At 44.7% G+C, this 26,670-nt stretch overlaps 2 protein-coding genes across 2 annotated transcripts; both read right to left on the bottom strand.

The window, feature by feature from the left end:
• Positions 1–31: 31 nt before the first annotated feature.
• krt1-c5 (keratin, type 1, gene c5) lies at positions 32–12,546 on the bottom strand. Its single transcript, XM_056289758.1, has 8 exons — positions 12,148–12,546; positions 11,373–11,455; positions 8,652–8,808; positions 7,447–7,611; positions 6,207–6,332; positions 3,796–4,013; positions 2,039–2,067; positions 32–746 (listed from the first exon to the last, which is right to left on the bottom strand). Exons 1-8 carry the CDS (start codon positions 12,544–12,546, stop codon positions 631–633), a joined length of 1,293 nt encoding a protein of 430 aa, XP_056145733.1. The 3' UTR covers positions 32–630.
• An 8,049-nt stretch (positions 12,547–20,595) lies between these two features.
• Positions 20,596–25,759, bottom strand: LOC130116538 (proliferating cell nuclear antigen-like). The gene is made up of 6 exons (XM_056284468.1): positions 25,380–25,759; positions 22,129–22,226; positions 21,911–21,978; positions 21,599–21,793; positions 21,249–21,372; positions 20,596–21,113 (listed from the first exon to the last, which is right to left on the bottom strand). The coding sequence occupies exons 1-6, from the start codon at positions 25,598–25,600 to the stop codon at positions 21,037–21,039; spliced, it is 783 nt and encodes a 260-aa protein (XP_056140443.1). The 5' UTR covers positions 25,601–25,759; the 3' UTR covers positions 20,596–21,036.
• Between the last annotated feature and the right edge of the window lie 911 nt (positions 25,760–26,670).

The raw sequence follows: 26,670 nt of genomic DNA, 5'->3' as shown, positions 1-26,670 counted from the left end.
CCACCAGATCTCTGAATCAGTATATGTTTATTTAAGGGAGCGCATAATAATGGACGCACATTTACAATATCTCACCAAACAAAACACATTAGAATCAGTATACTAAGAGAGATTGTTACTCATGTTCGTTTAGCTTCACACATTTCAAACATCTTTCACTCTTTTCCGATTTTCTTGTATCAAACATCCTGTCAGATCAGTTTCATAAGATGTTTGGGTCAACGGTCCTTCACGGTGCAGTGTTACTTAAGCCTGTGAGGTTTCTGAACAACGTTGAAAGTTGTATAATTCTTATTTTCTAAACTTTTTTTTTTTTTTAGTTTTATTTGAGAATAGGGGAAATACACCAGAGAAGGTCCCGGCATGTTTTTGTCCATCTGACTGGAGCAGTGGTGAGCCATCATGTGCTAGTAAGAACCATTAAGTTTGCAGGTTTTCAGTCCAAGCAGACGCAACACCTGCTGATTTCAGCGAGCAGCACACGTTTAGCCAGAGAGGGGTGGGATCAGCCAGCGAAATCAGAGCGTAGCATTTGCAGGGAGTGAAAAGCTGCATTTACACGGTCGCCTCGACGGCACTCGAGTGCCGGCCATCGTCCTCAAAGACGGAGGTCCGCCGGACGCGCTGGCTTCACTTCTTGCGCTCTTCGATCTGCTCCACCTCGCTGGACTCGTCCACCACCTTTCCATTCACCATAGTCTGAGTCACAACCTTCACGATCTTCCTCGTCCTCACGTCTGGCTCCTCTGTGACATGCAAAATAAAGACCAGGGTTATTTACCTATTTTTCCCCCTACCATAATGACAGCCTTTGCCTATATGCAAATGGCTGCATGCTGAGGAATCTGGCATAAAATGAGGAGTTGTGCCAGGTCAGAGTAACACCCGCCATTTTGACGGTTTTGGAGTTTCAAAGTTTAATACCTTTGCGGGGGGAAAGAAGATACAGACCTGCCGCTCACTGAATGCTCCTAAAACTGCACACATTTGCATTAAAATGAGTTTTAGATCAATTGCACAAAAAGTTATGATAAGCTCTACCTAAAACGACCACGAGGCCCGTAATTTGCGCATCACCGTGCGCGTCATGTTACTATTTATGACGTGTCACTATTTATGACGTTTGCTGGCCGCGTCGCTTCCTTCGTGAAGTTCGTTGTTCTGTCCTAGAAACACACTAACGTCCTCCAGGGTAGAGTAATGGTCTAAATTTGATTTCTGATTATTGCCAATATGCCTGTACAGACGCCGTTTCAGACGCACAATGACTGCCACCGACGCGTTGCAGTATTTATAGGCGCTGGTCAGCGGCCATTTTGAGTTGTTTGAAAAATAGTGTTAAAAGTTGTTAAAATATTAATTTTGGTGTCAGTTTCATAACAGACATACTGACATATGCAATGAATTAATATCTCAATTGGGTATTTAGCTTGACAGAATATAGAGTTTAAAACCCGGCGGTCATTTTGACCGCCCATGGTCGTTTTAGGTAGGAGTGAGAGCCCGGTCGTTTTATTGACGCGCTGGAAATAAACAACATCATCTAGAAGGTAATTCAATATTCAAGTGTTGCTTTTTTTACTTGATGACTTTTAATGAAGACCCGTATAATGGGACTGTGTGAGTGAAATGAGGAAGTCAGAAAGCACACGTGTCATCTGAGATGAAAACAAAAACAGGGCGTGTTACAAAATATGATACTGTCAGAGTGTCCCATTGGAAGAGAGAGAGAGAGAGAGAGAGAGAGAGAGAGAGAGAGAGAGAGAGAGAGAGAGAGAGAGAGAGAGAGAGAGAGAGAGAGAGAGAGAGAGAGAGAGAGCGAGAGCGAGCATCCATTCATCTGTCACACTTCCAGAGAAATCAGCCAAGAGTGTGTTGGCATGGTGTCATGCAGGCGTTGCCATTTTCCTCCCAAATGAAGACTGAGTACTGAACACTATGCACGTGTTTGGGAGAAATGTGCACTTAAATCTATTCATTTTTTGTCCTTGATGATATCCTGTTGACCAACACAGCAGGCAAAATAATAGCCACTCACTTTTTGGAGGTGGAGGGGATTCCTTAACCCTGTTGGCAAAAAACAGAATAACGTTAGTCATAGAGAACCAACAACCCAACACAATGATGTGCGGAGATGTTCAGCCGTATATTCAAACACAACAGTCGAGTAATGAAAAACACAACCTGCCACTCCTGTAAACATTTTAGAGATCCATATTGAATTTAAGACAGACAACGATTAACAGGTATCAAAAAGACTGGATGTGGGTGTATGGGTAGCATAGCGGTCTATTTCGTTGCCTACCAACATGGGGATCCCATGTTCGAATCCCTGTGTTACCTCCGGCTTGGTCGGGCATCCCTACAGACATAACTGGCCGTGTCTACGGGTGGGAAGCCGGATGTGGGTAGGTGTCCTGGTCGCTGCACTAGCGCCTCCTCTGGTCGGTTGGGGCGCCTGTTCGGGGGGGGGGTCATAGCGTGATCCTCCCACGCGCTACGTCCCCCTGGTGAAATTCCTCACTGTCAGGTGAAAAGAGGCGGCTGGCGACTCCACATGTATCGGAGGAGGCATGTGGTAGTCTGCAGCCCTCCCCGGATCGGCAGAGGGGGTGGAGCAGCGACCGGGACGGCTCAGAAGAGTGGGGTAATTGGCCGGATACAACTGGGGAGAAAAAGGGGGCAAACCCCCACCCCCCCAAAAAAAAGACTGGCTGTGCTAGTGCTATTTCGACAATGGTCTAAGTCTACTGCTAAAAGATCAAACGGTACATGTCTTGGCTACTAAGGGTATTTTTGTTTTACAAAAAACAGTATTTATAGAAAGTGTCATTTCAGAAAAAAAATTGAGCTTAAAACATGCTGGTATGAGCCCAGCATGGCAGAACTCATAGTCCTCATGATAAATCCAATACAAAATTAGACACATCACAAGGCTGTTGTGAGAGAGAAGATCTATCCTTTTAATTACATCCGGGAGAAAACGTACACTACGGTCAACCCCCTTCGACTTGCCGACGTCATATGAGGACATCAAAGATCCATGTGACGTAGACGACACACGTGGGGTACAGCATGTTAGTCCAATGAAATATGAGGCGAGAAGAAAGCCAACTAAACTCTCTGGGTAGACTTTTGAGAAGCTGAGATGAGATGTTCTACTACAACCCTGACACCTTCAGTCTAACCCACACCTCCATCACTATCCTCTATATCTACACCCCTTTATATCCTTTATACATGGACACCACCATCACTGTCTTCTACATCTACACCGCTTTATATCCTTTATACATGGACACCTCCATCACTGTCCTCTATATCTACACCCCTTTATATCCTTTATACATGGACACCACCATCACTGTCTTCTACATCTACACCCCTTTATATCCTTTATACATGGACACCACCATCACTGTCCTCATCTACACCCTTTATATCCTTTACACTTGGACACCTCCATCACTGTTCTCTACATCTACACCCCTTTATATCCTTTATAGATGGACGCCTCCATCACTGTCCTCTACATCTACACCCCTTTATATCCTTTATACATGGACGCCTCCATCACTGTGCTCAACATCTATACCATTTTATATCCTTTATACATGGACACCACCACGACTGTCCTCCTCATCTACAGCCCTTGTTTATTGTAAATGGGTGGAGATGGGTTTAAAAACTAGTTCTTATTTACTCCTTATGTATTCGGCTTGTGTCAGGACAGGTACTGGTGTAAATTAATTTCTCATCTTTATGTACAGTGCAACAAATGGAGGACCCACGTACACTTCCTCTCCTTCCAGTAGCCTCCTGTAGGTGGCGATCTCCATCTCCAGGTTCTGTTTGATGCGCAGCAGCTGTTCGTAGTCAGTCTTGTTGCGCTGCATGTCCAGGCGCAGCTGAGACAGTTCATCCTCCAGCTGGGACAGCGTGGCCTGGAGATGCTCCATCTCCACAGTGTACTTATGGCCAGTCTCCCCCAGGTTTCCCTCCAGCACAGCCACCTAGCAGTGACATATGATTACAACCACATAGCTAGCAAATCACATCATTAAACTCCAACATAAAACGATTTAGCTTTTTTTGTCATTTTCTTACAATCACCCTTAAACAGCTATTGAAGCTAATGCAGTTCTTCTTATACATTCTAGTGTATATATGTAAATTCAACAGTATATTTCAATAGAGTTAGCTAGCCAGTAATGTAGCCTACATTAGCGCTGATGACAGCCATGTTAGCAGAACACTATGACATGACTGGATATTTGCTAATCCAAGCCCCTCTTATCAAGTATGCAAATGTACATCATTTTACTTCCACATCATAATTCAGTAAAACTAGCTAGGTTAATGCTGAACACATTAGACCTTATTTTAGCAATGTTAATGGTATACTGATATAAATTGGTGTAAGATGACATGATAAGCCCATGAAAGATAAAACCCATATAGGCTTAGCTCAATACTGTTCGGCCAGTGTACATTTATCGATCAAAAGTGCATACAGCCCAACTGTGCCAACAAAAGTCAATGCTGTTCAAACAAGCATCCATATAACTTTGACACATAATGCATTAATCAAAGTTCCTCCCTGCAGAATAAAGGCCCTCAATGTTTACCAGTGGACCCCACCCATTTATGACTCACAACATATCACATCCTAACTAGGGGACTTTTCAGACTCATCAGCTATCTATATTCAGTGGTGAGGTATCCGTAAGGTTGAGCAAACGCACCGCTAGGTATTTTTGTCTCTATTAAAAACCTGAAATGACTTTGAAATCTGTCTTCACATGTTCAGCGGGGACGGCAAATCAGCAACCTTCTGTTGCACTGGTTGACTGATTATTGTACCAGAATGGACGTGCTGTGTACATTGTATTGCCATTATGAGAGAGAGCAGCTGTTGCCCCTAGATGTGAATGACTTGTGTAGTGTATAGAGGACAGGGGGGTAAGGTGAGAGTGTGGTTTTGACTTCCACAAAAGTGTTGAATAACAACTACTGCAAATGTGAGACTTTGTTGGATCTCGGGATGAAAGTTTTCTGTTTGCTTGAGAAACTCCTGGAATGTCACAACCTTGTAAGCTACAAAACAGGACCACTAGACCACTCGAATCCCCGTGTTACCTCCGGCTTGGTAGGGCGTCCCTACAGATACAATTGGCTGTGTCTGCGGGTGGGAATCTGGATGTGGCCGGATGTGGTCGCTGCACTCCTCTGGTCAGTTGGGGCGCCTGTTCAGGGGGGAGTGGGAACCGGGAGGAATAGTGTGATCCTCCCATGCGCTACGTCCCCCTGGTGAAACTCCTCACTGTCAGATGAAAAGAAGTGGCTGGCATCTCCACATGTATCGGAGGAGGCATGTGGTAGTCTGCAGCCCTCCCCGGATCAGCAGAGGGGGTGGAGCAGCGACCAGGACGGTTCGAAAGAGTGGGGTAATTGGCCAAGTACAATTGGGGAGAAAAAGGAGGACCCCCCCAAAAAAAAACCAGGACCACTAGACTACACATTTATTGTTTTGCTCAACGACACGTAAGCAGGTCAATGCTGACATACGGAGTTGAACCCAAAGTCTTCTATCCTCTGGTTGAATAACTAGGGTTCTTACAACAAGGCCACCCTACTGCCCCAAACCTATGGGGCATTAGGGTGTAGGGTATACTGTATTCCTTATTTATCATCATATTTCAGCCCAAATGAAAAATATTTGGATGACTCAGTGGTAATATGGCTGACAAGATGGGTATATTACCCAGGGAAAGAAGTGCTTATGTGTGTGTGTGTGTGTGTGTGTGTGTGTGTGTGTGTGTGTGTGTGTGTGTGTGTGTGTGTGTGTGTGTGTGTGTGTGTGTGTGTATAAATGTATATATGGCTGACAAGATGGGTATATTACCCAGGGAAAGAAGTGCTTATGTGTGTGTGTGTGTGTGTGTGTGTGTGTGTGTGTGTGTATAAATGTATATATATATATATGCACACACACACATGTATATATATATATATATATATATATATATATACGTATATATACGTGCACCTATGTGCATGACGCATGTCTCTCTTCCTCCCTCTCCCTCTCTGTGCATGTGTGCGAATCTATATGTATGTCTGTGTATGTGCACCCTAGGGAGTGTGTATTGTCTATGTATGCACGAATGTGTGTTCGAGTGTGTGTACGTAGGTGTTTAAAGTACCTGCTTGCGCAGGCTTTCCAGTTCCACCTCCAGCGCCTGCAGGAAGCGTCGTCTCTCGCTGAGCTCCCCCTGGGCGCTGCGCAAAGCCTCGTTGCTCTCCTTCACCTCCGACTGGATCCCCTCCAGCTGCACACACACACACACACACACACACACACACACACACACGCACGCACGCACGCACGCACGCACGCACGCACGCACGCACGCACACACACACACACACACACATGCATGGGCGTGAGTTCCCAAGGCTCTCTGTTGTCCACACAAGCTTACGAGATTTGGACCTTTTGTGATGCGAAATAAAACTGACCAGTAAACCTTTTATTTTGTGAATTCTGAAGGACATGTGTTGTGCAGAACAGGGAGTTGCTGCTTAATGGCTACCCGTCACATAGAAACCCCTTTCAGGGACCCGCCTGATGTCAGCTTCTTTCTCATATCACTGGTATTTACAGTTCACCACGTGTATCTGCGGCAGTTGTTTGTGAAGATCATCTCACAGAAATGACATAAAAAAATGTCCAAACCTCTTACACTTATATTGACCTCTGACCATATTTGAGACGTCCACAAACCCCATTCATTTATCCCATTGGTAAAGAGCCAAGAGATCCCATGTATTTTTCTTTTTTAAATCATTTCATTTGTATTTTTCCCCCTTTTTCCCGAATTGTACTTGGCCAATTACCCCACTCTTCCGAGCCGTCCCGGTTGCTGCTCCACCCCCTCTGCCAATCCCGGGGGGGGGGGCGCTGCAGACTACCACATGTCTTCTCCGATACATGTGGCGTTGCCAGCTGCTTCTTTTCACCTGACAGTGAGGAGTTTTGCCAGGGGGATGTAGCGCATGGGAAGATCACGCTATTCCCCCCAGTTCCCCCTCGCCCCCAAACAGGCACCCCGGCTGACCAGAGGAAGCGCTAGTGCAGCGACCAGGACACATACCCACATCTGGCTTCCCACCCGCAGACACGGCCAATTATGTCTGTAGATACGCCCGACCACGCCGGAGGTAAGACGGGGATTCGAACTGGAGATCCCCATATTGGTAGGCAACGGAATAGACCACCACGTCACCCGGACGCCCCAAAAGATCTCATGTTTGAGCCAGCTTCCGGGATGGCCTACAACAAAACATCAAGCCTGAGCCTGTCTGCATGCTGCTGCACATCACAACCACATTTCTGCACAGGAATCCCTTTAATCTTCATCACTCGCTGGCCGAATAATCCACCTTCTTCAGGTACCAGGCCTCGGCTTCCTCCTTGTTCTTGCGGGTGATGCCCTCGTACTGGACCCTCAGCTCGGCCATCATGGCCCCCAGGTCAGGGCCCTGGGCGGCATCCACCTCCACATTCACCTGCTCGTTGGCCAGGCGTGCCTTCAGAGAGCCCTTGTCCTGCAGAGGCATGGAAAGGACACAATGTGTCAGAGTAGCACAGAATGTGCAGATGATCTGTTTTGTTTAATTTCATACAAGTGATTTCCATAGACATATTAAGCCTCCTGATGCAGCATAAGGGTGACTAAGAGTTTGTTGTCATGAGCTGTTCAAATTACTTTCTGCAATGAACACCAAACACGTTTACTTGGTAAGTCCTTTCCACAATTATTAGCTTTTACTTCATATATCATCCTTGTTGTCTCGGTTATTACTTATTTGTTCTGTCTCTCCTACCATATATGTAGCTGGGGCTTTTATTTTGTTAACCTCCATTTTTTTAATTGCTCCATTTCAATTATTTTATTTGACCTCCTTGCTCAGAATTTACTCACTTTGTTCTGAAAAGTCGAGTATGGGTAAAGGTTTTTTTCCCCTGATATTATCATTAACAAACTCTTCACATGAACTTCTCCAGCTGTACACCAGCTTTTGAAATGCCGGAGAGAACAGAGCAGTGTGGGAATATGTCAGAAAATAAAGTGTCCGCTTAGCTAGCCACATCCTGGACACCACACCTGATTATCTAAACACACACTCATGTGAACTTGTCATGTGTTGTGTGTGTGTGTGCACATGTTATCATGGTATCTATAAGCACAAAGACTACAGAAAGTGGGGTGTGCCGCTACACTTAAATTATCATGTTTCAGATACTGTTTGAACTGAACCCCCTCTGAACTGCATGAGCAAGGAAATACAAACAAAGGGCTGGCCCGTGTGTGTCAACCTACTGTTTCAATTGTTCTGACTGACAACTCAAGCATCGACATGCATTACAAGCCACATTGTGGTTTTTGGATGAATATCAATCACGGCAAGGCACATGAAAGAGCTTTCGAGTATCTTAAAGACACTTTCCTACTGGAGTTTCCCATGTAAAATTCCTCCTGCTTTTCTCCAGGGAGGTGCCTGACAACCTGCAAAGTGATTAGGCTGACGTGCGAGCACTCGCTGATCACATCTTTGCGTGACCTTGACCTTGGGAGGCATCTCACCTCATCGTGATTCTTCTTGAGGAAGTACAGCTCCTCTTTCAGGCTGTCCAGGTCTCCTCGGAGAGTGGAGATGATTTGGTCGTGGTCAGACTTGGCCCTTCGCAGTGCCTGACAGTCCCTCTCTACCGACTGGCACAAGGTGGCCTCAGCCTCCCACCTTACAGACACAAAGGGAAATGTAAAAATTCTTCGAACCCAGACTTTATTCATTTATGTATAACAAAAATCCAATGCCAGCTCTCCCAGCCAGGCACCCCCGACACACCTACCCTGAAGGAGGTGTGTCGGGGGTGTCTGGCTGGGAGAGCTGGCATTGGATTGGCTGGGAGGGCTTGGTCTGCTGCATCTGGTGGGCCCAGGGACCACGGCCCTGTGGTCTGACAGGACGCGGAAGGTGGCAGGCTAAGCTAACCGCTAGCCCATGCAGACCGGCAGTTCCGCCAGTCATCCTGGCATTCACTCTCTTGGACAGGGAATTTTCTTTTTTTGTTTTGATAAGTTGGGTATATGTGTTTTGTAGTTTTTGTATTTTTTTTGTAGTTTGAATATACGTGTTCTTGTAGTTTGGATATGTGTCTTCGTCTTTGTGTTGCACTGCTGTGGGCTGGGGAAAATGATATTTCATTTCATTTCAGGTGCGCAGGTGCATGGAATGAAACAACAAATAAATATTTCTGATTCCTGATTATTGAAACATTGTCAGTCATTATTTAGATCTATACATCAACATGTCTTTATGCATGCTCAATAATCCAGGTAAGGAAATCACAGAAAGTTGAATCAGTTCATCTGGACACAACGTTTATTGAGAGAAACGTTTCATTGCTCATCTAATGCCCCTTTTCCACTACATGGTACTGGCTCAACCCAACTCGACATTTTCGTTTTCCATTACTGGAAAGTACCGGCATTTTGGTAAGTGTTACCACTTTTCTGGTACCACCTTTGCCGAGGTTCCAAAAAAAACTGGAGTGGGTACAAAAATCAATGCAGACCAGCTTGACTGAGAGGGTACTGTTACGGTAATGGAAAACAACACTCTGCGAGTCCAGTCGAGTCGAGCTGAGCTGGTACCATGTAGTGGAAAAGGGGGATAAGTGACCTCCTCAGTCTCAACTGGCTGCAGGTATCCCCACCCTCTGTATATGAAAACGATCGTTGGTTTCAGTCGTTATGCCACTGTATTGTTTATAAGGGTGGGGATACCTGCAGTCAGTTGAGACTGAAGAGGTCACTTAGATGAGTGATTCTTTCTCAATAAATGTTGTGTCCAGATGAAATGATTCAACTTTCTGTGATCTACATCAACATTATGGTTTTCTGAAGACTTTAAAGATTGCTCCACTGGACCGTGTTGAAGCCCAGTAAGACGGTTCAGTTAAGTGGAAAGATTCTTGCTAAGGAGTCAGTGAATTCAATCAGTTTATGTCTGGATTAGCAGAGGTACCTGGCATTGCCCAGGAAAAAATTTCTCACCAAAACAACCAACATGATCTGTTCTTTACAATATAACTGATGATGAAATATAGGATAATTTATGATATGATACATGTGATAAACGAATGTCAAAAAATGAATCTTATTAACGAAAATGATCAAATGTCATAATTTTCAATCCATTCATCAAGCTTCTTTGCCAGTGTGTGTATTAATCGCTCAGTGCTCAAGCGCCTCAGGGTAAACCACGTTGCGTGCCTTCAGGCTAGTACTGACAATGTTAGGTGCAGTGCCTCCCTTGACCAGAGGAAGGATTTGCCGGAAGCTTCCACAAAGCATCATTGGAATGCCTCTTTCGCAAATAAATCAAAATTTCTTGCTTGGTTTTTGAAATATTTTTTGAACTGTGCAATCCTTGGAAAGTGCTGATTCTAAAGATACCTTTCATTTTGTTCTACAATGAGTATTTCTGGAGTTTTAAGCAAACATACAAACATACACTCTGCTTTATATCTATATATATCTATATATATAGATGATGCTGCCTGACAATGTTTTGATGAAGTCTGGGTTCAAAATAAGTGAATCTATCCTTTAACAAGGAAAACTGCTTGGACTGCCACCCTAAACCCATGAAAGTCAAACAGCACAAAAAGCACAAAGTACTTTTAAGCCCAGCAAGGATATATGCCTATTTTCAATCTGCACACTCAGACTCGAACCCACACACACATTAACACATAGCTCCTTGAGGGGAACACACACACACACACACACACACACACACACACACACACACACACACACACACACACACACACACACACACACACACACACACACACACACACACACACAAATAAATATGGATTCATGTACACCTTCACTTTGTTGTTAATAGCTATAAATCACTGACAGACTGACGATCGCTCCCCCAAAGCTAGACACAGAATATACTGTCGACATGCTGTGAAAAACACAAGCTGAGCGCCTTCCCATCCTGCCATCTCACCCTGGGCGTCACCTTGCCAACATGCAGACACTTCAGAAACAGATGATGTCTCCCTGACCTGCTCAATCTATCACGCACAGCGACAACCGACGCAAACCGAGGAGGGTTGTAGTTAAGTCTCCCGTGGGCGTGTAAAGCACCGTGGGAACAGGGCTCTCATTTCGCAGCCTCTGACAGAAAGGTAATTTATTCACAGCATTTTGCGGCCTTGGCGCTTCCATGTGAACACTCACAGGCAGGTCAGAGAAAAGAGCCCACGGTGTGACACTCACTTGACCCTGAAGTCATCGGCCGCCAGCTTGGCATTATCGATCTCCAGCATGATGCGGGCGTTCTCCAGTGTCTTCTTTCTCACCTGCACCCAGTGAACAGGGACAGGTTGGGGAGTTAATAAAATCTCAAATGGCTCTTTGTAGTGCCAGCAGATCCTGTGTTACATGCCCTCGTCTATTCACAGAAAACATCGTTGATTTATTTACACAGTCCTTAAGTTAAATTGCTCATATTAGAGATAGCCCCATGCATTTAAACCCAAATATCCCCCCCCCCTTTTTCTTCCCAATTGTACCCGGCCAATTACCCCACTCTTCTGAGCCATCTCGGTCACTGCTCCACCCCCTCTGCCGATCCGGGGAGGGCTGCAGACTACCACATGCCTCCTCCGATACATGTGGAGTTGCCAGCCGCTGCTTTTCACCTGACAGCGAGGAGTTTCACCAGGGGGACGTAGCACGTGGGAGGATCACGCTATTCTCCCCAGTCCCCCCCCCCGAACAGGCACCCTGACTGACCAGAGGAGGCGCTAGTGCAGCGACCAGGACACATACCCACATCCGGCCTCCACCCGCAGGCACGGCCAATTGTGTCTGTAGGGACGCCCGACCAAGCCGGAGGCAACACGGGGATTCGAACCGCAATCCCCTTGTTGGAAGACAATGGAATAGACAGCTATGCTACCCTGATGCCCAAATCCAAATATTCTAAAGTGTTAGCTGAGATATGAACATGGATTTCAACATCGACAGCCGACCCATCTCAAGTACTGACCTCCTGTCCGATAGCGTGCGCCTGGGCCATCATGCCCTCGATGTCGTGCCCCTTGGGTACTTTCTCCATCATCAGCTGCTTGATCTTTAGTTCCAGCTCCGCATTGGACCTTTCCAGTGTGCGCACCTTGTCTAGGTAGTTGGCCAGCCGGTCGTTCAGGCCCTGCATGGTCTCCTTGTCGCTGGCTCCCACGGCGAGGCTGCTGAGGGAGAGGCCGGTGCCTAGCACATTGAGGCCGTTGCCCAGCGAGAGAGAGCGGGACAGGGATAGGGTGCTGGCAGAGGACAGGGTGGGGGCAGGCGGCTTGGACCGGATGCTGTGCCCGCTGTCCAGCACAGAAATACTGGAGAAAGAAGGCTGGCGTACGGACAGGCTACGTACAGAGCGAGTGGAGGCCATCTTTTCCTCTGCGGGGAGTGTTGGGGTGTGTCAGTTTTGTTAGTTGGCACTGTTCTTATCAAGCACTATGGAACAGCTATAGTTTGCCGACTTGTAGTCTCAGTGTGTTAAAAAAGAATATGCAAATATTAGGACAGTATGCAAAAAGTGACAGTATGTTTAACTCTGGATCACAGACTAAGAGCATGCCCTGAAGACAATACCTCAAAACTTAGACCTCTAAATCTAAACTGGAAGTCAAACAGTTAAAGTTTAAGAACCTAAGCATTGTTGTTCTTTTGTTATGTCCAATCACCACAATGACTCAGTGCGACTATGGGAAAGAATAAGGAGGATCCGTTTTCTAAGGCATTTCTGCCATCTGTGTCAAAAACAATCAGAAGTTAGCAATAAATCCCCCTAACCATTAGTAAAATTACAAATGTACATATCATGATAACCTACGATGGTTTCTTTATAATAACTGCATAGTTGTGAAGAAGATATTAAAATGAAAAATGCATACAAAAAGTTTAATTTGGTTAAAAAAAAAAGATTAAACGGTACGTTATAGAGGACACTTACACCAGGCGTAGTGTTCAGCAGGTCTTCTGAGGTGGTGTCTCTGGATGGCTTTGACCTGGGCAGTACAAATGACTGCGGTCTCCGCAGCAGAGCAGGTGAGCTAGTCTGCAGGGGCGGGCCTCTATCGGGAGAGGCGGGGTCACCTGTGACGTGTCCAATCAAATTGCACAATCATGAGATTGCAACGTGACACCTGAGGGAAGTATAGAAAAGCCTTGTGTGTACAGTAACGCAACCGAAGGACCTAACGCCGTCGTAGGTCTACATCTCCCGTCTAAGATCACTACAATTTATCTATTTTAATGAATGAACCACCTGTTCATTCATTAAAATAAATAAATCAGCTTTGTTTCTTCGGTGGAGTTAATCTGAGTTTGTTTAAAGCCCTAAATTAAGATAGACCATTGCGTAAATATAAATATTGATAACTTGTGTTACCAAAAGTAATTTTGACAGTAACAGTATAAGTAATGGTAAATTCAGTAGCTGTATTAACAGTGAAGAAGGTAACAGTAAAAGTTATACCTAGGTAAATGAGTCATTCAAATAGTCATAATAATAGCAGCTGTAGTAGCTGTAACAGAAATAGCAACAAACAAATGGTTAACAGTAAATCAGTCACTACATAATCATAACTGTAATACATACAATCATAACTAATACATATATCATATAATATAAACCATATATCATATATAATCATAATCACAACCAATACATCCATTCATCTATCCATTATCCAAACCGCTTATCCTGCTCTCAGGGTCACGGGGATGCTGGAGCCTATCACCTGACCTACTACATGTCTTTGGACTGTGGGAGGAAACCGGAGCACTCTAGGAAAGCCATGCAGACACGGGGAGAACATGCAAACTCCACACAGAGGACGACTCGGGACGACCCCCAAGGTTGAACTACCCCGGGGCTCAAACCCAGGACCTTGTTGTGGTGAAGCGACCGCTCTAACCACCGTGTCACTGTTCCGCCATAACTAATACAGTAATGCAGTAATCATAATCGTAATACATGAAGTAGTAAAAATATGAATACCAATAAAAGTGCCAATATCATTGAGATAAACAACATTTATATTGGAAACACTAACGGCAATTGTTGCGGTGATTCACGTCACTCCTATTAGTGTTATTAAAAGAGCAAAGATGTGCTGTATATGAATCCCCAGCCCTCCCTTTACAACACACAAACTGGGCCAACAGGGGCTGATCCGCATCAAGAGCTGCGGTTCAGCTTCACCCCTCCCTGCCGTGACACCAAACTCTTTCAACGCGCCGTCTGACTCGATAGGCCGTCGGCTGAGCCGAGCGTGAGATGTCATGGCCGAGTAGGATACGGTTCCGCCTTCCCTCCACAGTGGCCCCCATTGAGTCTGCACAATGAAGAGCAACGTGAGAAACCTGGGGGGGGGGGGGTGGTGGCGGCCCGGCGGGGCGCAGCAGAAACCTGCAGGATGCAGCAACAATGGCGAGAGAATGAGGAGAAAGAAAAGACCCCTGAGAAATGCAGGGGCGTAGGTTGGGCTGGGCTAGAACGCTGGCATATAGTCTCTCTCTCTCTCTCTCACACACACACACACACACACACACACACACACACACACACACACACACACACACGCACGCACACACACACACACACACACACACACACACACACACACACACACACACACACACACACACACACACACACACAGGTCCTCCAAGCAACTGAGGCAGAACTGAAACATTAGAAAAAACAAATATGTGTGGGTTTCATTCGGGGGAAGGAAGGAAGGGGGGGGGCATTTTTTAGACGAGCCGAACGGACAACATCTCTACAGTCAAATCTCTTGTTCGAAGTTACTGGAGGGGGAATCTAATGATTTCATTCGAAACCTCGGGTTGTATCAATTTCAGCGATGATGTTACAGCGCCTCCCTGTGGAACGTCATAGGTACTGCATTAGATACCTTTCAAAATACAGTCGGCTGATCAGACCTGTAATGCGTAACGCTGCCGCTCTTTTCTGAGCTGATACACAAAGGCAGGTTTATGTGTGCAGCACATAAAATACACAAAGGCAATTCACATTTCTTTACAGAAGTTATTAATAAGGCATTAAGAAAGAAAGAAATCAAAGAAATTTTGAATCCATGTTAAAAAATAAAAACGGAGAAATGAAATGAAAGAAAAAAAATGGTCAAAACGCAACTCTGCAGGCTGAAACGTCAGTCATATGCAATGGATAATAATAATAATAATAATAATAATAATAATAATAATGGCGGGCACGGTGGCGCAGTGGTTAGCGCGTTCGCCTCACAGCAAGAAGGTCCTGGGTTCGAGCCCCGAGGTAGTCCAACCTTGGGTGCAGATCAAGTTCACCTGTAGTATTATCCGGCTGCCAGTGGTTGACGTCTCATCTCATCATCAGCCGCTTCTCCGGAGTTGGCTCGCGGTGGCTGCAAGCTAAGCAGGGCACTCCAGACGTCTCTCTCTCCAGCAACGCCCTCGAGCTCCTCCGGGGGGATCCCAAGGCATTCCCAGGACAGATTGGACATGTAGTCCCTCCAGCGAGCTCTGGGTCTACCCCGGGGTCTCTTCCCAGTTGGACGTGCCCGGAAAACCTCCAAAGGAAGGCGCCCAGGAGGCATCCCAATGAGATGGCCGAACCACCTCAGCTGGCTCCTTTTGACGCGAAGGAGCAGCGGCTCTACTCCGAGCTCCCTCCTGATGTCCGAGCTCCTCACCCTGTCTCTAAAGCTGAGCCCAGACACCCAAGCGGCTGAATCCGCGATCTCACCCTTTCGGTCACTACCCAAAGCTCATGACCATAGGTGAGGGTTGGAATTAAGATTGACTGGTAAAATGAGAGCTTTGCCTTCTGGCTCAGCGCCCTCTTCACCACAATGGTCCGGTACAACGTCCACATTACTGCTGATGCTGCACCAATCCACCCGCCAATCTCCCGCTCCATCCTACCCTCACTCCATCTTTTGTTACCCTATGGTGTCACAGTGTGTCTACTTCTCACAAGACCTGCTGCTCCTGCCCCTCTGAGATGTCTTCTCTGGACAGTGTTGAGAATCACCTTCGTGGTCCTCGTCCTCGAGTCCGTTGATGTGAAGAAAACAGCCACCACGTTTTAGGAGATTAAAATGATTTTATTGAGTACAGATCTGGAGACACACTGCCAATCCGTCGTGTGTGTCTGACTTTCTTTGTGTGTGAGCTTCTTTATATGCTAAACCTCCTTTGTTCATTCACACATGACCTTGATTTTCCTGTCCACTATGTTTGGTCAATGCTCCCTTTCATGGTTGAGCTTTAGGGAGTGCTCGTCCTGTCTGGACCTGCAACTCTTAAGCGGGGGCCTTCCTTGCACCAGACACGGTATCTCTCCCAAGGCCTCAGAGGAGGGTAACCCCCCACATTCCGTGCGAGGCATGCAATATATTTTATCGACATGAATGTGTCTTTCTTCACCCTCTGTTCTGGTTGCACACATTGGTTACATACAGAGTAATACAGAGAAATACAAATACACTCGGGTTATATTTAATATCCCTTAACAACAGCCACCAGGCCTGATTGTTTTGGCTCGGTTGGCATCATCTGGAAGAATCCTAGACCTGCCATGCCTGCCTCGCTCTCCCCCGGGTGGAGTGCGAGAACAGGCAGAAGTATGCCGACTCCTTCCGCCTCTCCCGCGCCGGCGAGTGAGAAGGCGGTAGCCCACTGTGGTATCGCAGTAGATTTCAATAACGACAGCAGGTAATGTGAAGAAAAGGTTTACTGAGATCGATAAGCACTCAACGCCACCATTTTATATTGTCTTCTTCCTACTGCATTGACGTAGAACACACATTTCATTACCCAGCAGTGCCACCTAGCGGCGTTACAAGATAAACCATTACAGGACACAACACCCACTTGAAGCCTTGGGATGAGTACAATGAGGACTACCATCATGTCTTTGAGGAGGACGACCTGCCTACCTCTTCCTCGATATGGAGCCGCCGGCTGCTCACCGTTACCCTCTCGACTACCCGCCCAGTGAGTTTTCCTTGGCCGCCAAGAAGACGGGTATTCCGCTTCTGCCAATTCCACCTCCTGCTGCTCCCCGGGATGACTTGACTGTCAGCCTTGGTGCCCAGCCACATGTTGTAGGCCTCGCCCTCGTGTGTTGTTTCCCAAGATGGTACCCCTCTTCCACTTCGGGTAGCATGTGTGGGCCTCTCCATTTGGCACCAAGACCCCGGCTGTCTTCATGCATGCTCAATAGTCCAGGTAAGAAAATAAAAGAAGGTTGAATCAGTTCATCTGGACACAACGTTTACTGACAAACATTTCATCACTCATCTAAGTGACCTCTTCAGTCTAAACTGACTGCAGGTATCCCCACCCTTATAAACAATACAGTTGTATAACGACCGAAACCAACAATTGGTTTCATATGCAGATAGGCGTGACCACTAACTAGAGTTTCACTGGCCATGAGTACTATTCACAGAGGATTTGGGAATGTTTGCAATCACAGCATTGTAAAATGGCGACATCCAGCCAACATCAGTAGAGACAACAGGAATGCGCTCATGACTCTCAGTAAGGACAATAACATCATCCTCCTTCTGGCAGACAAAGGCAGATGCACTGTTGTATTAAACCAGACAGACTATCATGAGAAAATTATAATGTTACTTAGCAACATGAATACTTACGAACCCCTGAAATGAGATCCAGGCAGTGGTTACAAGAAAAAGGTGATAGATTGTCTGAAACTGTTAGAACAGGACAATGCTATGGGCATAATTTAGTGCCATAGATTAGACCCAGGGGAAGCTACACCTAGTCTGTATGGTTTACCTAAGATACAAAAACAGGATGTGCCATTATGGCCTATTGTTTGTATGATTAACTCAGTGACCTATAACCTCTCTATGTTTCTTGCATCTATACTTAACTCGTTGGTAGGCAGTAATGAACATCACATTCATAACATTATGGATTTTGTGGATAAGGCGAGGGACATCATTATAGAAGAGGATGAAACAATGGTCTCTTATGATAAGTCTCTCTTCATGTGCGTTCCTGTTGATGAAGCAGTGGAGGTAGTCCATATGAAATATGAAACAGGATGACCCCACCCTTAGCAACAGGACCACTCTTAACACTAACCAAGTGTGTCTGCTCCTGAAGCTGTTGTCTTCAGTCCACGTACTTCACATACAGGGGGCAGTACTATGTGCAGGCATGGGTGTGCTATGGGTTCCCCTGTCTCTCCTATAGTGGCCAATTTGTACATGGAGGAAGTGGAAAAGAGGGCTCTGATGTCCTATCGAGGGACACCACCTCGCCATTGGTTCATATTTGTGGATGACACCTGGGTTGAAATTAAATCTCAGGATGTACCACATTTCACCGACCACATTAACTCCGTGGACAACCACATCAAGTTCACCAGGGAGGATGTGAAAAATGACAAGTTATCCTTCTTAGACTGTGAAATTGCAATTGGTGATGGGGGACTTTTGATTGTTGATGTTTACCATAAACCAACACATACTGATCAGTGTTTAAGGTTTGACTCTCCTCATCCACTGGAGCACAAACTCCTACTCCTACCCTTCCTCCTCTTCCGCTGCCTCTGGACATGCATCCCCCTCTCATTCTCCTTCTCCTTTGCCCAGCAGTAGCATAAATAGCTTTTTCCCCCTTCTTCCACTTCCTGCTTCCAGCAAAACCACTTCAAACCCCCCCCCCCACTCCAGATCACCTGATCAGGCCAGCTCTGCCTACTGCCACTCACTCCTGCACTCTACGGGTTACAATGTGTAAGAGCATCAATAAACCACCATGTGCAATATCAAGGTTAGGATTAACATCAAACCTATTTTGATAATTTTAGACGTTCTGCATTTTGCAGTGTCACAATTTAACATGCACTCTGTGCACAACTGATAAAGCAGTAAAAGGTAATGTTGAAACTTGTTTATTACTTACAAATTTTAATGTTAGTGTATGTTATTTAACAAATTGCCATCCTGTAGTTGTGTTGGAAATTGCCAGATAAGTTTTAAGCAATACTGAACACTCACCCATCCCTAGTTTTCAGGTTTTTCTATTCTAATGGGGACATTTAGTCCCCCCACACACTCATGGGTTTTATCATGTCTTGTAATTTGCAACTTAAATTCGCAATTAGGGCAGGCTAATGTTTTGGAGTGGCCAAGTCAAAGTACGGACCTCTCGATCCCATTGAAAATCTGTGGCAGACTGAAAATCGCAGTCCAGAGGCACCATCCTACCAACCTGCAAGACCTGTACAAATTCTGCCAAGAAGAATGGGCAACAATTACTCCAGAAGAATGTACAAGGCTTATACATACTTACCCCAAGAGAACCATGGCTATTATTGCACAAAAAGGGTACTCTAAGTATTGATATGTTGGGGTTGGATACATATGCAAACAGTTTAGTTTTTGTTTAAAAAAAAAAATCGGCGAAACACAACTTATTTGGGAACATGATGTTAGAGCTTATGGGTTCATAAAAATTTTGTTCAGGAACAGATGTGTATCTTTTATAATCCAGAAATTAGCAAGGACTATCAAGGGGGTTGAATACTTTTGCAAGGCACTGTACCATCCAACTGCAGCAGAGACCAGATCTTCAAACCCAATTAAGACGATGCACATAAAGGTGTTTAAACAATGAAGCAACAGCCAGAGGCAGTTAATAATAAATAATAAAAGTAATGAGGCAATAATTATTTCAAGATGAGAAAGGGGGGATAAACAGAGGATCAGCAAATAGATTTGCTGTAAAATTAACAGCAGTTTTTTGGTCTTCTGCTCTGTCTGTGTAGCAGTCCACAGCTTGATGTGCTAGCCAATGACTGGTTTTTATAGCCCCACAAGGCCCAGCCACAGACTCGACACAGATCTATGCCCTGTGCAACTTTTAGTGATGTAAGCGGATGAAGTCTTCCAATATTCCTACTGCATGAAACATGTAAACCTTAATTTACAATATGTATTAACAATCCCGTGATGTAAGGATAGTATGAAAGGTTGGGCAAGTGGATAAAAAAAATAAAAATATATATATTTTGCCGAGCAAAATTTTGTCATCTTAATAAACAACCGAATAGGAGCCTGGCTGCCAGCTTTGGCAATGAATTCAAAAATTGACAGCCATATCTGCCTAGAATAAAACAAGGTGTCACCGTGTCCAGATCATCTTCCCAAACAGAATATTTACTCTAAATAGTATAAAAGGGCATGGAATTACACTTAAGAAGTGACAGGTCAAGACGTGGTAGAACAGTACTGCTCAATGGTAGATAAGTCACTGCCACATGATGAATTCAACGGCGTCACCAGCACAATTAAAAGTGCAGAGAAGTCCTACAGAGTAACACTGGGGAAATATGCAGATACTACATACACCATTTAAGAATACACACAACTGTCGGAAATTTTGGAAACAATTTTAATCATGTATTTGTGAACTGAACGGGTGAATACAAAAAATGAGGTTGGCTGAAACCGTGGGGCAAAAGTATTTACAGATGCATATCTACAAGTGTGTTTGAAGTTCAGCTACCCTTGAACACAGAGATGGGGGGGCTTCCTCACTTGTGATATCATGGCCACAGGTCTTGGATAAGGGACAACGGTTAAATTGGTCCAAAACAAGAACTCCGATGAATACAAATCTCAGAACCTGTCAAAATAAAAATGCTATACAAGCAGACTGTCCAGTGACTCCCACAAAGCGTTTGTACACAGACAGACAAAGACTCAACAGATGTCAAAGAGTAAACTGTCCAGATTGTGATTCACTTCAGCGCTTTTTTCAGCAGGTGGAATCCCCATTGTATGCGCTTCTCTGCATTCCCTTTTGGGTTATTCCTAAACCATGTTTATGAAGCCTCTTCATCAATCTTGGGTGCAAGGTAGTATTTAACATGCCCCATGTCAGCAATCTTGTACTCCACCACTGTAAATTAGGAAGAAAAATAGGTAAAATATAAATGCATCACAGAATCTCTACATACTGGCAATTTAAATGTGATTGTGTGGATGGGTTATCTTATTAGCATCTAATCAGCATAAGTGGAACAGCTGCCCTTACCAAGGGGGATATCTGCAGACATACTGAGGGTGACAGTATCTGACAGTGGTGTGGCCTTAGTGAAGAAGTTCAGGTAGTTGAGGGAAAAGATCAGCTGGGCAGGCTCATTCATCTCAATGGTCACCTGGAGAGCAAGGAAGACAATGAATTTGTGACATCCTTGGAGCACAGCATTGGAGACCATGTTGATAGTGGCAACAATTATGTCCCCCCCACCCCAACCAAATCCCACAGACACATTTCACAAACTTTGAACTGCTTGTTTTGGAAATAAATTCTATATATCACTTGATGGCCCCAAGGAAAGGTAAAAACTAAATTGGTCTGTTTTATATCAAGTTTAGACTCACTGCGTCACTCTCTTCGTCCACATTGCTGGTCTGGGACAGCTTGATGTTCCCAGTGCCCAGCTCTCCACTGGCAGAGAACTTGACTCCGTCCTTGGCACAGGAGATCATGACTGCTTCACTGATCTGGGATAGGTCACGGCAGATTCGGGCAAACTCCCGCGAGGGCATCTTCACCACACAACTGTATTCCTGCTCCTAGAAGGGCAAAGAGATAGGCAATTTGAACATTGTGGAGCCATTGGCATCGGTGAAAAAAAATATAAGCAATGCACAAATGTCACTGATCATTAGATTGGTTTGACAAATTCTTACTGGGATTCCAAGCTGCTCCACATCTAGGTCCATCAGCTTCATCTCATATTCTGAGACTTTCTCCTGGTCTAAAATAGAAACGGATGATCATCATCTAGGACCCAATTTTAAAAAACTGCAGCATGAGTCCATTTGTGACTTGATGCTGCCCCCCCCCCAATGTTGTGATTCTTCCAAGTTAAAACAATTAACTTTTATAAATAATGAATATGACTCACTGACTCTCTCAAACACCAGGGTAAGTGTATCTGCATTGTCCTCTGCTCTGAGGGTGATGATATCTTCGTTCGCTGCACATTTCAAGATTTTTGACATACTGTATGGGACAGAAAAAAAAAAAAGATTACAGATAACAGGTAGAATATGCAAGCTATAAATATAAACATTTACAAGACGAACTTTAATTTCATGATAGCCCTTGGTTGAATACAGCACTCCCATAAACAAGATAAAGTTCATATTAAGTGACCGCTTTCCTCCTTTGGACTGCGATATACAATTTCAATCGAATTTTACTTCATTCAGACACATGGGTCCATTAATAAGAACCCAACATAACACAGAACAACACAAAACTATAGCTAAAACAGCAGTTCACAAGTCCACAATGATTAAAACCTATACACACATTTTTTTATACACCCAATAATGTTTCCAGAAACAAAAGATGTAACTTGTGTCACTTGTGGCCAGACCATTCAAGATCTCCACTTTCTCTAAACATTCACAAGCATCGGCTGTACATATACAGTGATCCAGCCAGGATGTTGTATGCCATGATTCACTGGTATATGTAGCCATCTACTGGCAGCAGCACTTTACTAGAAAGAACCAACTTGCAATCTTGACAAAACTGGATTAGGTGTTGACCAACTAAGCAATTATTATCTGAGATATCAGAATTCATGTCTCCCACAACAAATATACACGTTTATGCACTTTCTTTAATAAATGAACTAATAAAAGTGAGCCTATTAAGGTATTCATCCTCATTCTGGTAACATTCATGAGTGTAAACATTTAAAATCATGAAGACATTGTTATTATGTACAACTTTGATTGCTATGCACCAGTCCACCTCTAATCTAATCACCGTTATCTGTGGATCATAGTCCTTGTGCCAGAGAATGGCCACTGCCCCAGGTATTCTGCCACGCACTATCCCCACGCTTAGGTCTGTTGTGGACTCCCCTGCTCCATGGAAATCATTATTAACAGAATTAAGTTTATCTCGCCCTGTGATGGCCTGTCCAGGGTGTCTCCCTGCCTGCCACCCAATGACTGCTGGGATAGGCTTCAGCATCCTGCGACCCTGACTGGGATAAGCCGCTTGGATAATGGATAGATGGAAGTTTATCTCAATCTTGTTTAGCGAATAACGTCTCTTGTATACACAAGATACCACCGTTCTCCAGGAGCTTGTCTATAACAATACGTTGTGCTTTGTCCCCTGCGCTGACCAAGGTACAAGCCACGCAAGTTATATGATCCAACTCTCATGAATCACAACCATATCTACATTGCAACAGATGCCCCAGCCTCAGGTACAAACATATTCCTTGTGGCAATAAATGTTTTTACATCCACTGGCCCTGCAGTAGTCCTGGGTTTGCGCGCCTCATAGAAGCACCGTACAAAAATCATTGCACTCAGTGGATATTTTAAAAGAGCTGAACTGACTTTGAGCAGTGTCTATCTTTTGACATGTTACATCATGGCGGAGTTTATCTTTCAGGTAATTAGTCAGCATCTCAGAATCAAAGTCAGAGACACTCACCAGCTTAGACTTTATGACTCGTATTCCCCCCCACAATGCCACTTGTCTTCTTCTCTCTAGGAGGATTCAAATAGGGTTTGGACCGTATAATAGCATTTCCAGTGCCATGTTTTTGACAGGGCCCCCTCTTTACTCAACGGCTCCACACAGGTGACACCGCTACATCACTGTTCCACTCCGTGCTTGAGCCTCCCTTCGCCGTGCTTGCACCCAGGACCAGGGCTCCAAGCGCCGGCGTCATACTCTCCACACCACGGCCCTGGGCCTCCTCGCTGACCTGGGGAACAAGTGCACCCCCTCCGCTTAAATCAAGCCGTTCCAGGCACCCGCTCCACAGTCTCCACATCCTGGCTCAGGGCCTCCTCGCAGGGCGTACCCCCCTCTGCCCAGACCAGGTTGCTCAATCACGCATAAGCGTCGGTTAATATCCACTGTTACCGTACGGAGATCCTCGCAGACATTTGTCTGCACAAACACAGCCTGTTTCATACTAGAAATGTCCAACCTTAGACTTTCAATTTTGCTAAGCAGGCAAGAAACATCAAGACTTGAAAGTCACAGGTGGAAGCTCCTTACAAAAAAGTAGTCTATTCAAGTGTGCTATTAGTATACTTATTGTAAATAAAAAATCAGTGAGTATGCTTTTTAAGTACTTATCAGAGATATACTAAACAAAATTATACTTAAGTACACTTTGCTTATACTTACAAGTATATTACTAGTACATTGATATACTTGGGAAATATACTTGAACTTTACTTAAGTTTACTTGATTAAAATTAACTTCAAGCCAGTAAAATAATGTCGTCCTGGCTCAGTTTTCATTTTGACGACGAGTAAGTTTAAAAGTTAATCTTCAACAATAAATTTACCATCGACAGCCGCGCGCAAGTGTGTGTATATATACATATATATAGCTGATGATGATCTATATATACGGTTTTATTCCAGATTTACTCGGAGCAGCGGGACCTCTACCAGCTGCATCCGCCATCGAAAACATCCCGAGCTGACACATTATGAGCGCCGTAAAGCAGAAGCGGAAGTAAAAGTTCCCGGGTTGAATATTTCCCGCCATCCTCCCGACAGTGAATTTGGCGCTCAGATGACGTCACTTGGTAATTCATAAAGCGCGCTGCGCTTTATGAATTATAGCAAATGTTATTATATTCAATGTTACACGTTAATCTATTCGAGTAACATAACCATTTGTTAGTCAAACGTACACTGATCTTAAACGGCACCAAACTAACTTCAGACCTTGGTCTGCCAAACGTATTTAATAGACATGTATGGGCAACTCTGGTAAGATGGCCACCTCTTTGTCAGTTTTCTGCAGCTACTTTCTTACTGTAACTGAAGCCGGTGAGATACGAGGAGCGACCGGTAGTGGAACACGTATTTAAACACAGTGCATTTTTTCTCCAATTTGTGTTTTTAATCGCTGTGACGTCCAACAAACAAGTTGCATCTGCTGAATCTGACAGCAAGTCCACATTAGAGATGACAACTATCCTAGCCAGGGTTGGCTTCAACAGAATCAGGCTAGCTTGTCCGCCAAGCCAGTTCACACTAACTACTTTAGATCCAGTCCTCACAGTTAGTCTTAACGACAACCTCTCACCTCGGCTCTTGAGCGGTTGACAGAGAAAACAATTTCCAATAACTACACGCAATCGACACATTCCTTACCTGCTGAGGTTAACTCCCATAGCCAGGTTTCTGTCACAGCGGTAGGAGTCGAAACCATCGCTTCGGAGTGTGAGCTGCACCAGAGCGACGTGAGATGAGTCCATGCTCTGCAGAGAGATGCTGGACGAGCTGACGTCCCAACACGCTTCTGTGATCAAGTCTTTCAAAGCCTCCAGCACATTCTTCAGGATGGAGCCCTGGACCAAGCGAGCTTCAAACATGATGTCGGGTTTAAAGAATTGTTTTGAGAAAAAAGAGGATCTAGGCTTTGTGTGTTCCCCTGTTAGAGGCTTGTGTAGCAGGTCAAAGCTAAAATTTTTGTCCGAATCGCGGTGTTTGAGTCGTGGCCAGGCCAAAGCGAGATGCAGAAACACTTTTTACAGGAGGATTACTGCGAGAGCGCGCCAACATGAAGTTTTATTGGGTTCTTCTTCGTGGGCTTCTTCTTCTAGGTTTATTGGCGGTTGGCAAACAACGATTTGGCGCATTACCGCCACCAACTGGAATGGAGAGTTGGACTAAACTATGTACAAAAACTCATAAAAAAAACAACTTCATATATATATATATATATATATACACTACCGTTCAAAAGTTTGGGATCACCCAAACAATTTTGTGTTTTCCATGAAAAGTCACACTTATTCACCACCATATGTTGTGAAATGAATAGAAAATAGAGTCAAGACATGGACAAGGTTAGAAATAATGATTTGTATTTGAAATAAGATTTTTTTTACATCAAACTTTGCTTTCGTCAAAGAATCCTCCATTTGCAGCAATTACAGCATTGCAGACCTTTGGCATTCTAGCTGTTAATTTGTTGAGGTAATCTGGAGAAATTGCACCCCACGCTTCCAGAAGCAGCTCCCACAAGTTGGATTGGTTGGATGGGCACTTCTTTGAGCAGATTGAGTTTCTGGAGCATCACATTTGTGGGGTCAATTAAACGCTCAAAATGGCCAGAAAAAGAGAACTTTCATCTGAAACTCGACAGTCTATTCTTGTTCTTAGAAATGAAGGCTATTCCATGCGAGAAATTGCTAAGAAATTGAAGATTTCCTACACCGGTGTGTACTACTCCCTTCAGAGGACAGCACAAACAGGCTCTAACCAGAGTAGAAAAAGAAGTGGGAGGCCGCGTTGCACAACTGAGCAAGAAGATAAGTACATTAGAGTCTCTAGTTTGAGAAACAGACGCCTCACAGGTCCCCAACTGGCATCTTCATTAAATAGTACCTGTTAGAGCCTGTTTGTGCTGTCCTCTGAAGGGAGTAGTACACACCGGTGT

The sequence above is a fragment of the Lampris incognitus genome, chromosome 1, assembly GCF_029633865.1.
Source record: "Lampris incognitus isolate fLamInc1 chromosome 1, fLamInc1.hap2, whole genome shotgun sequence".
Classification (NCBI taxonomy): Eukaryota; Metazoa; Chordata; class Actinopteri; order Lampriformes; family Lampridae; genus Lampris; species Lampris incognitus.
The sequence above is the reverse complement of the archived record's forward strand: the minus strand, read 5'-3'. Positions and strand labels throughout refer to the sequence as shown.

Bases quoted from the DNA above. Each gene is read 5' to 3' on its own strand.
- krt1-c5 (XM_056289758.1), bottom strand. From the start codon at position 12,546: ATGGCCTCCACTCGCTCTGTACGTAGCCTGTCCGTACGCCAGCCTTCT. The intron at 11,456-12,147 runs GTCAGTACTTGA...CACTGGGTGCAG, and splicing joins CGCACGCTATCGGACAGGAG to GTGAGAAAGAAGACACTGGA. The intron at 4,014-6,206 runs GTACTTTAAACA...TGTCACTGCTAG, and splicing joins TGGAAAGCCTGCGCAAGCAG to GTGGCTGTGCTGGAGGGAAA.
- LOC130116538 (XM_056284468.1), bottom strand. From the start codon at position 25,600: ATGTTTGAAGCTCGCTTGGTCCAGGGCTCCATCCTGAAGAATGTGCTG. The intron at 21,979-22,128 runs GTGAGTCATATT...TTTCTATTTTAG, and splicing joins CCTGGTGTTTGAGAGAGTCA to ACCAGGAGAAAGTCTCAGAA. The intron at 21,794-21,910 runs GTAAGAATTTGT...TTGCCCTTCTAG, and splicing joins TGGAGCAGCTTGGAATCCCA to GAGCAGGAATACAGTTGTGT.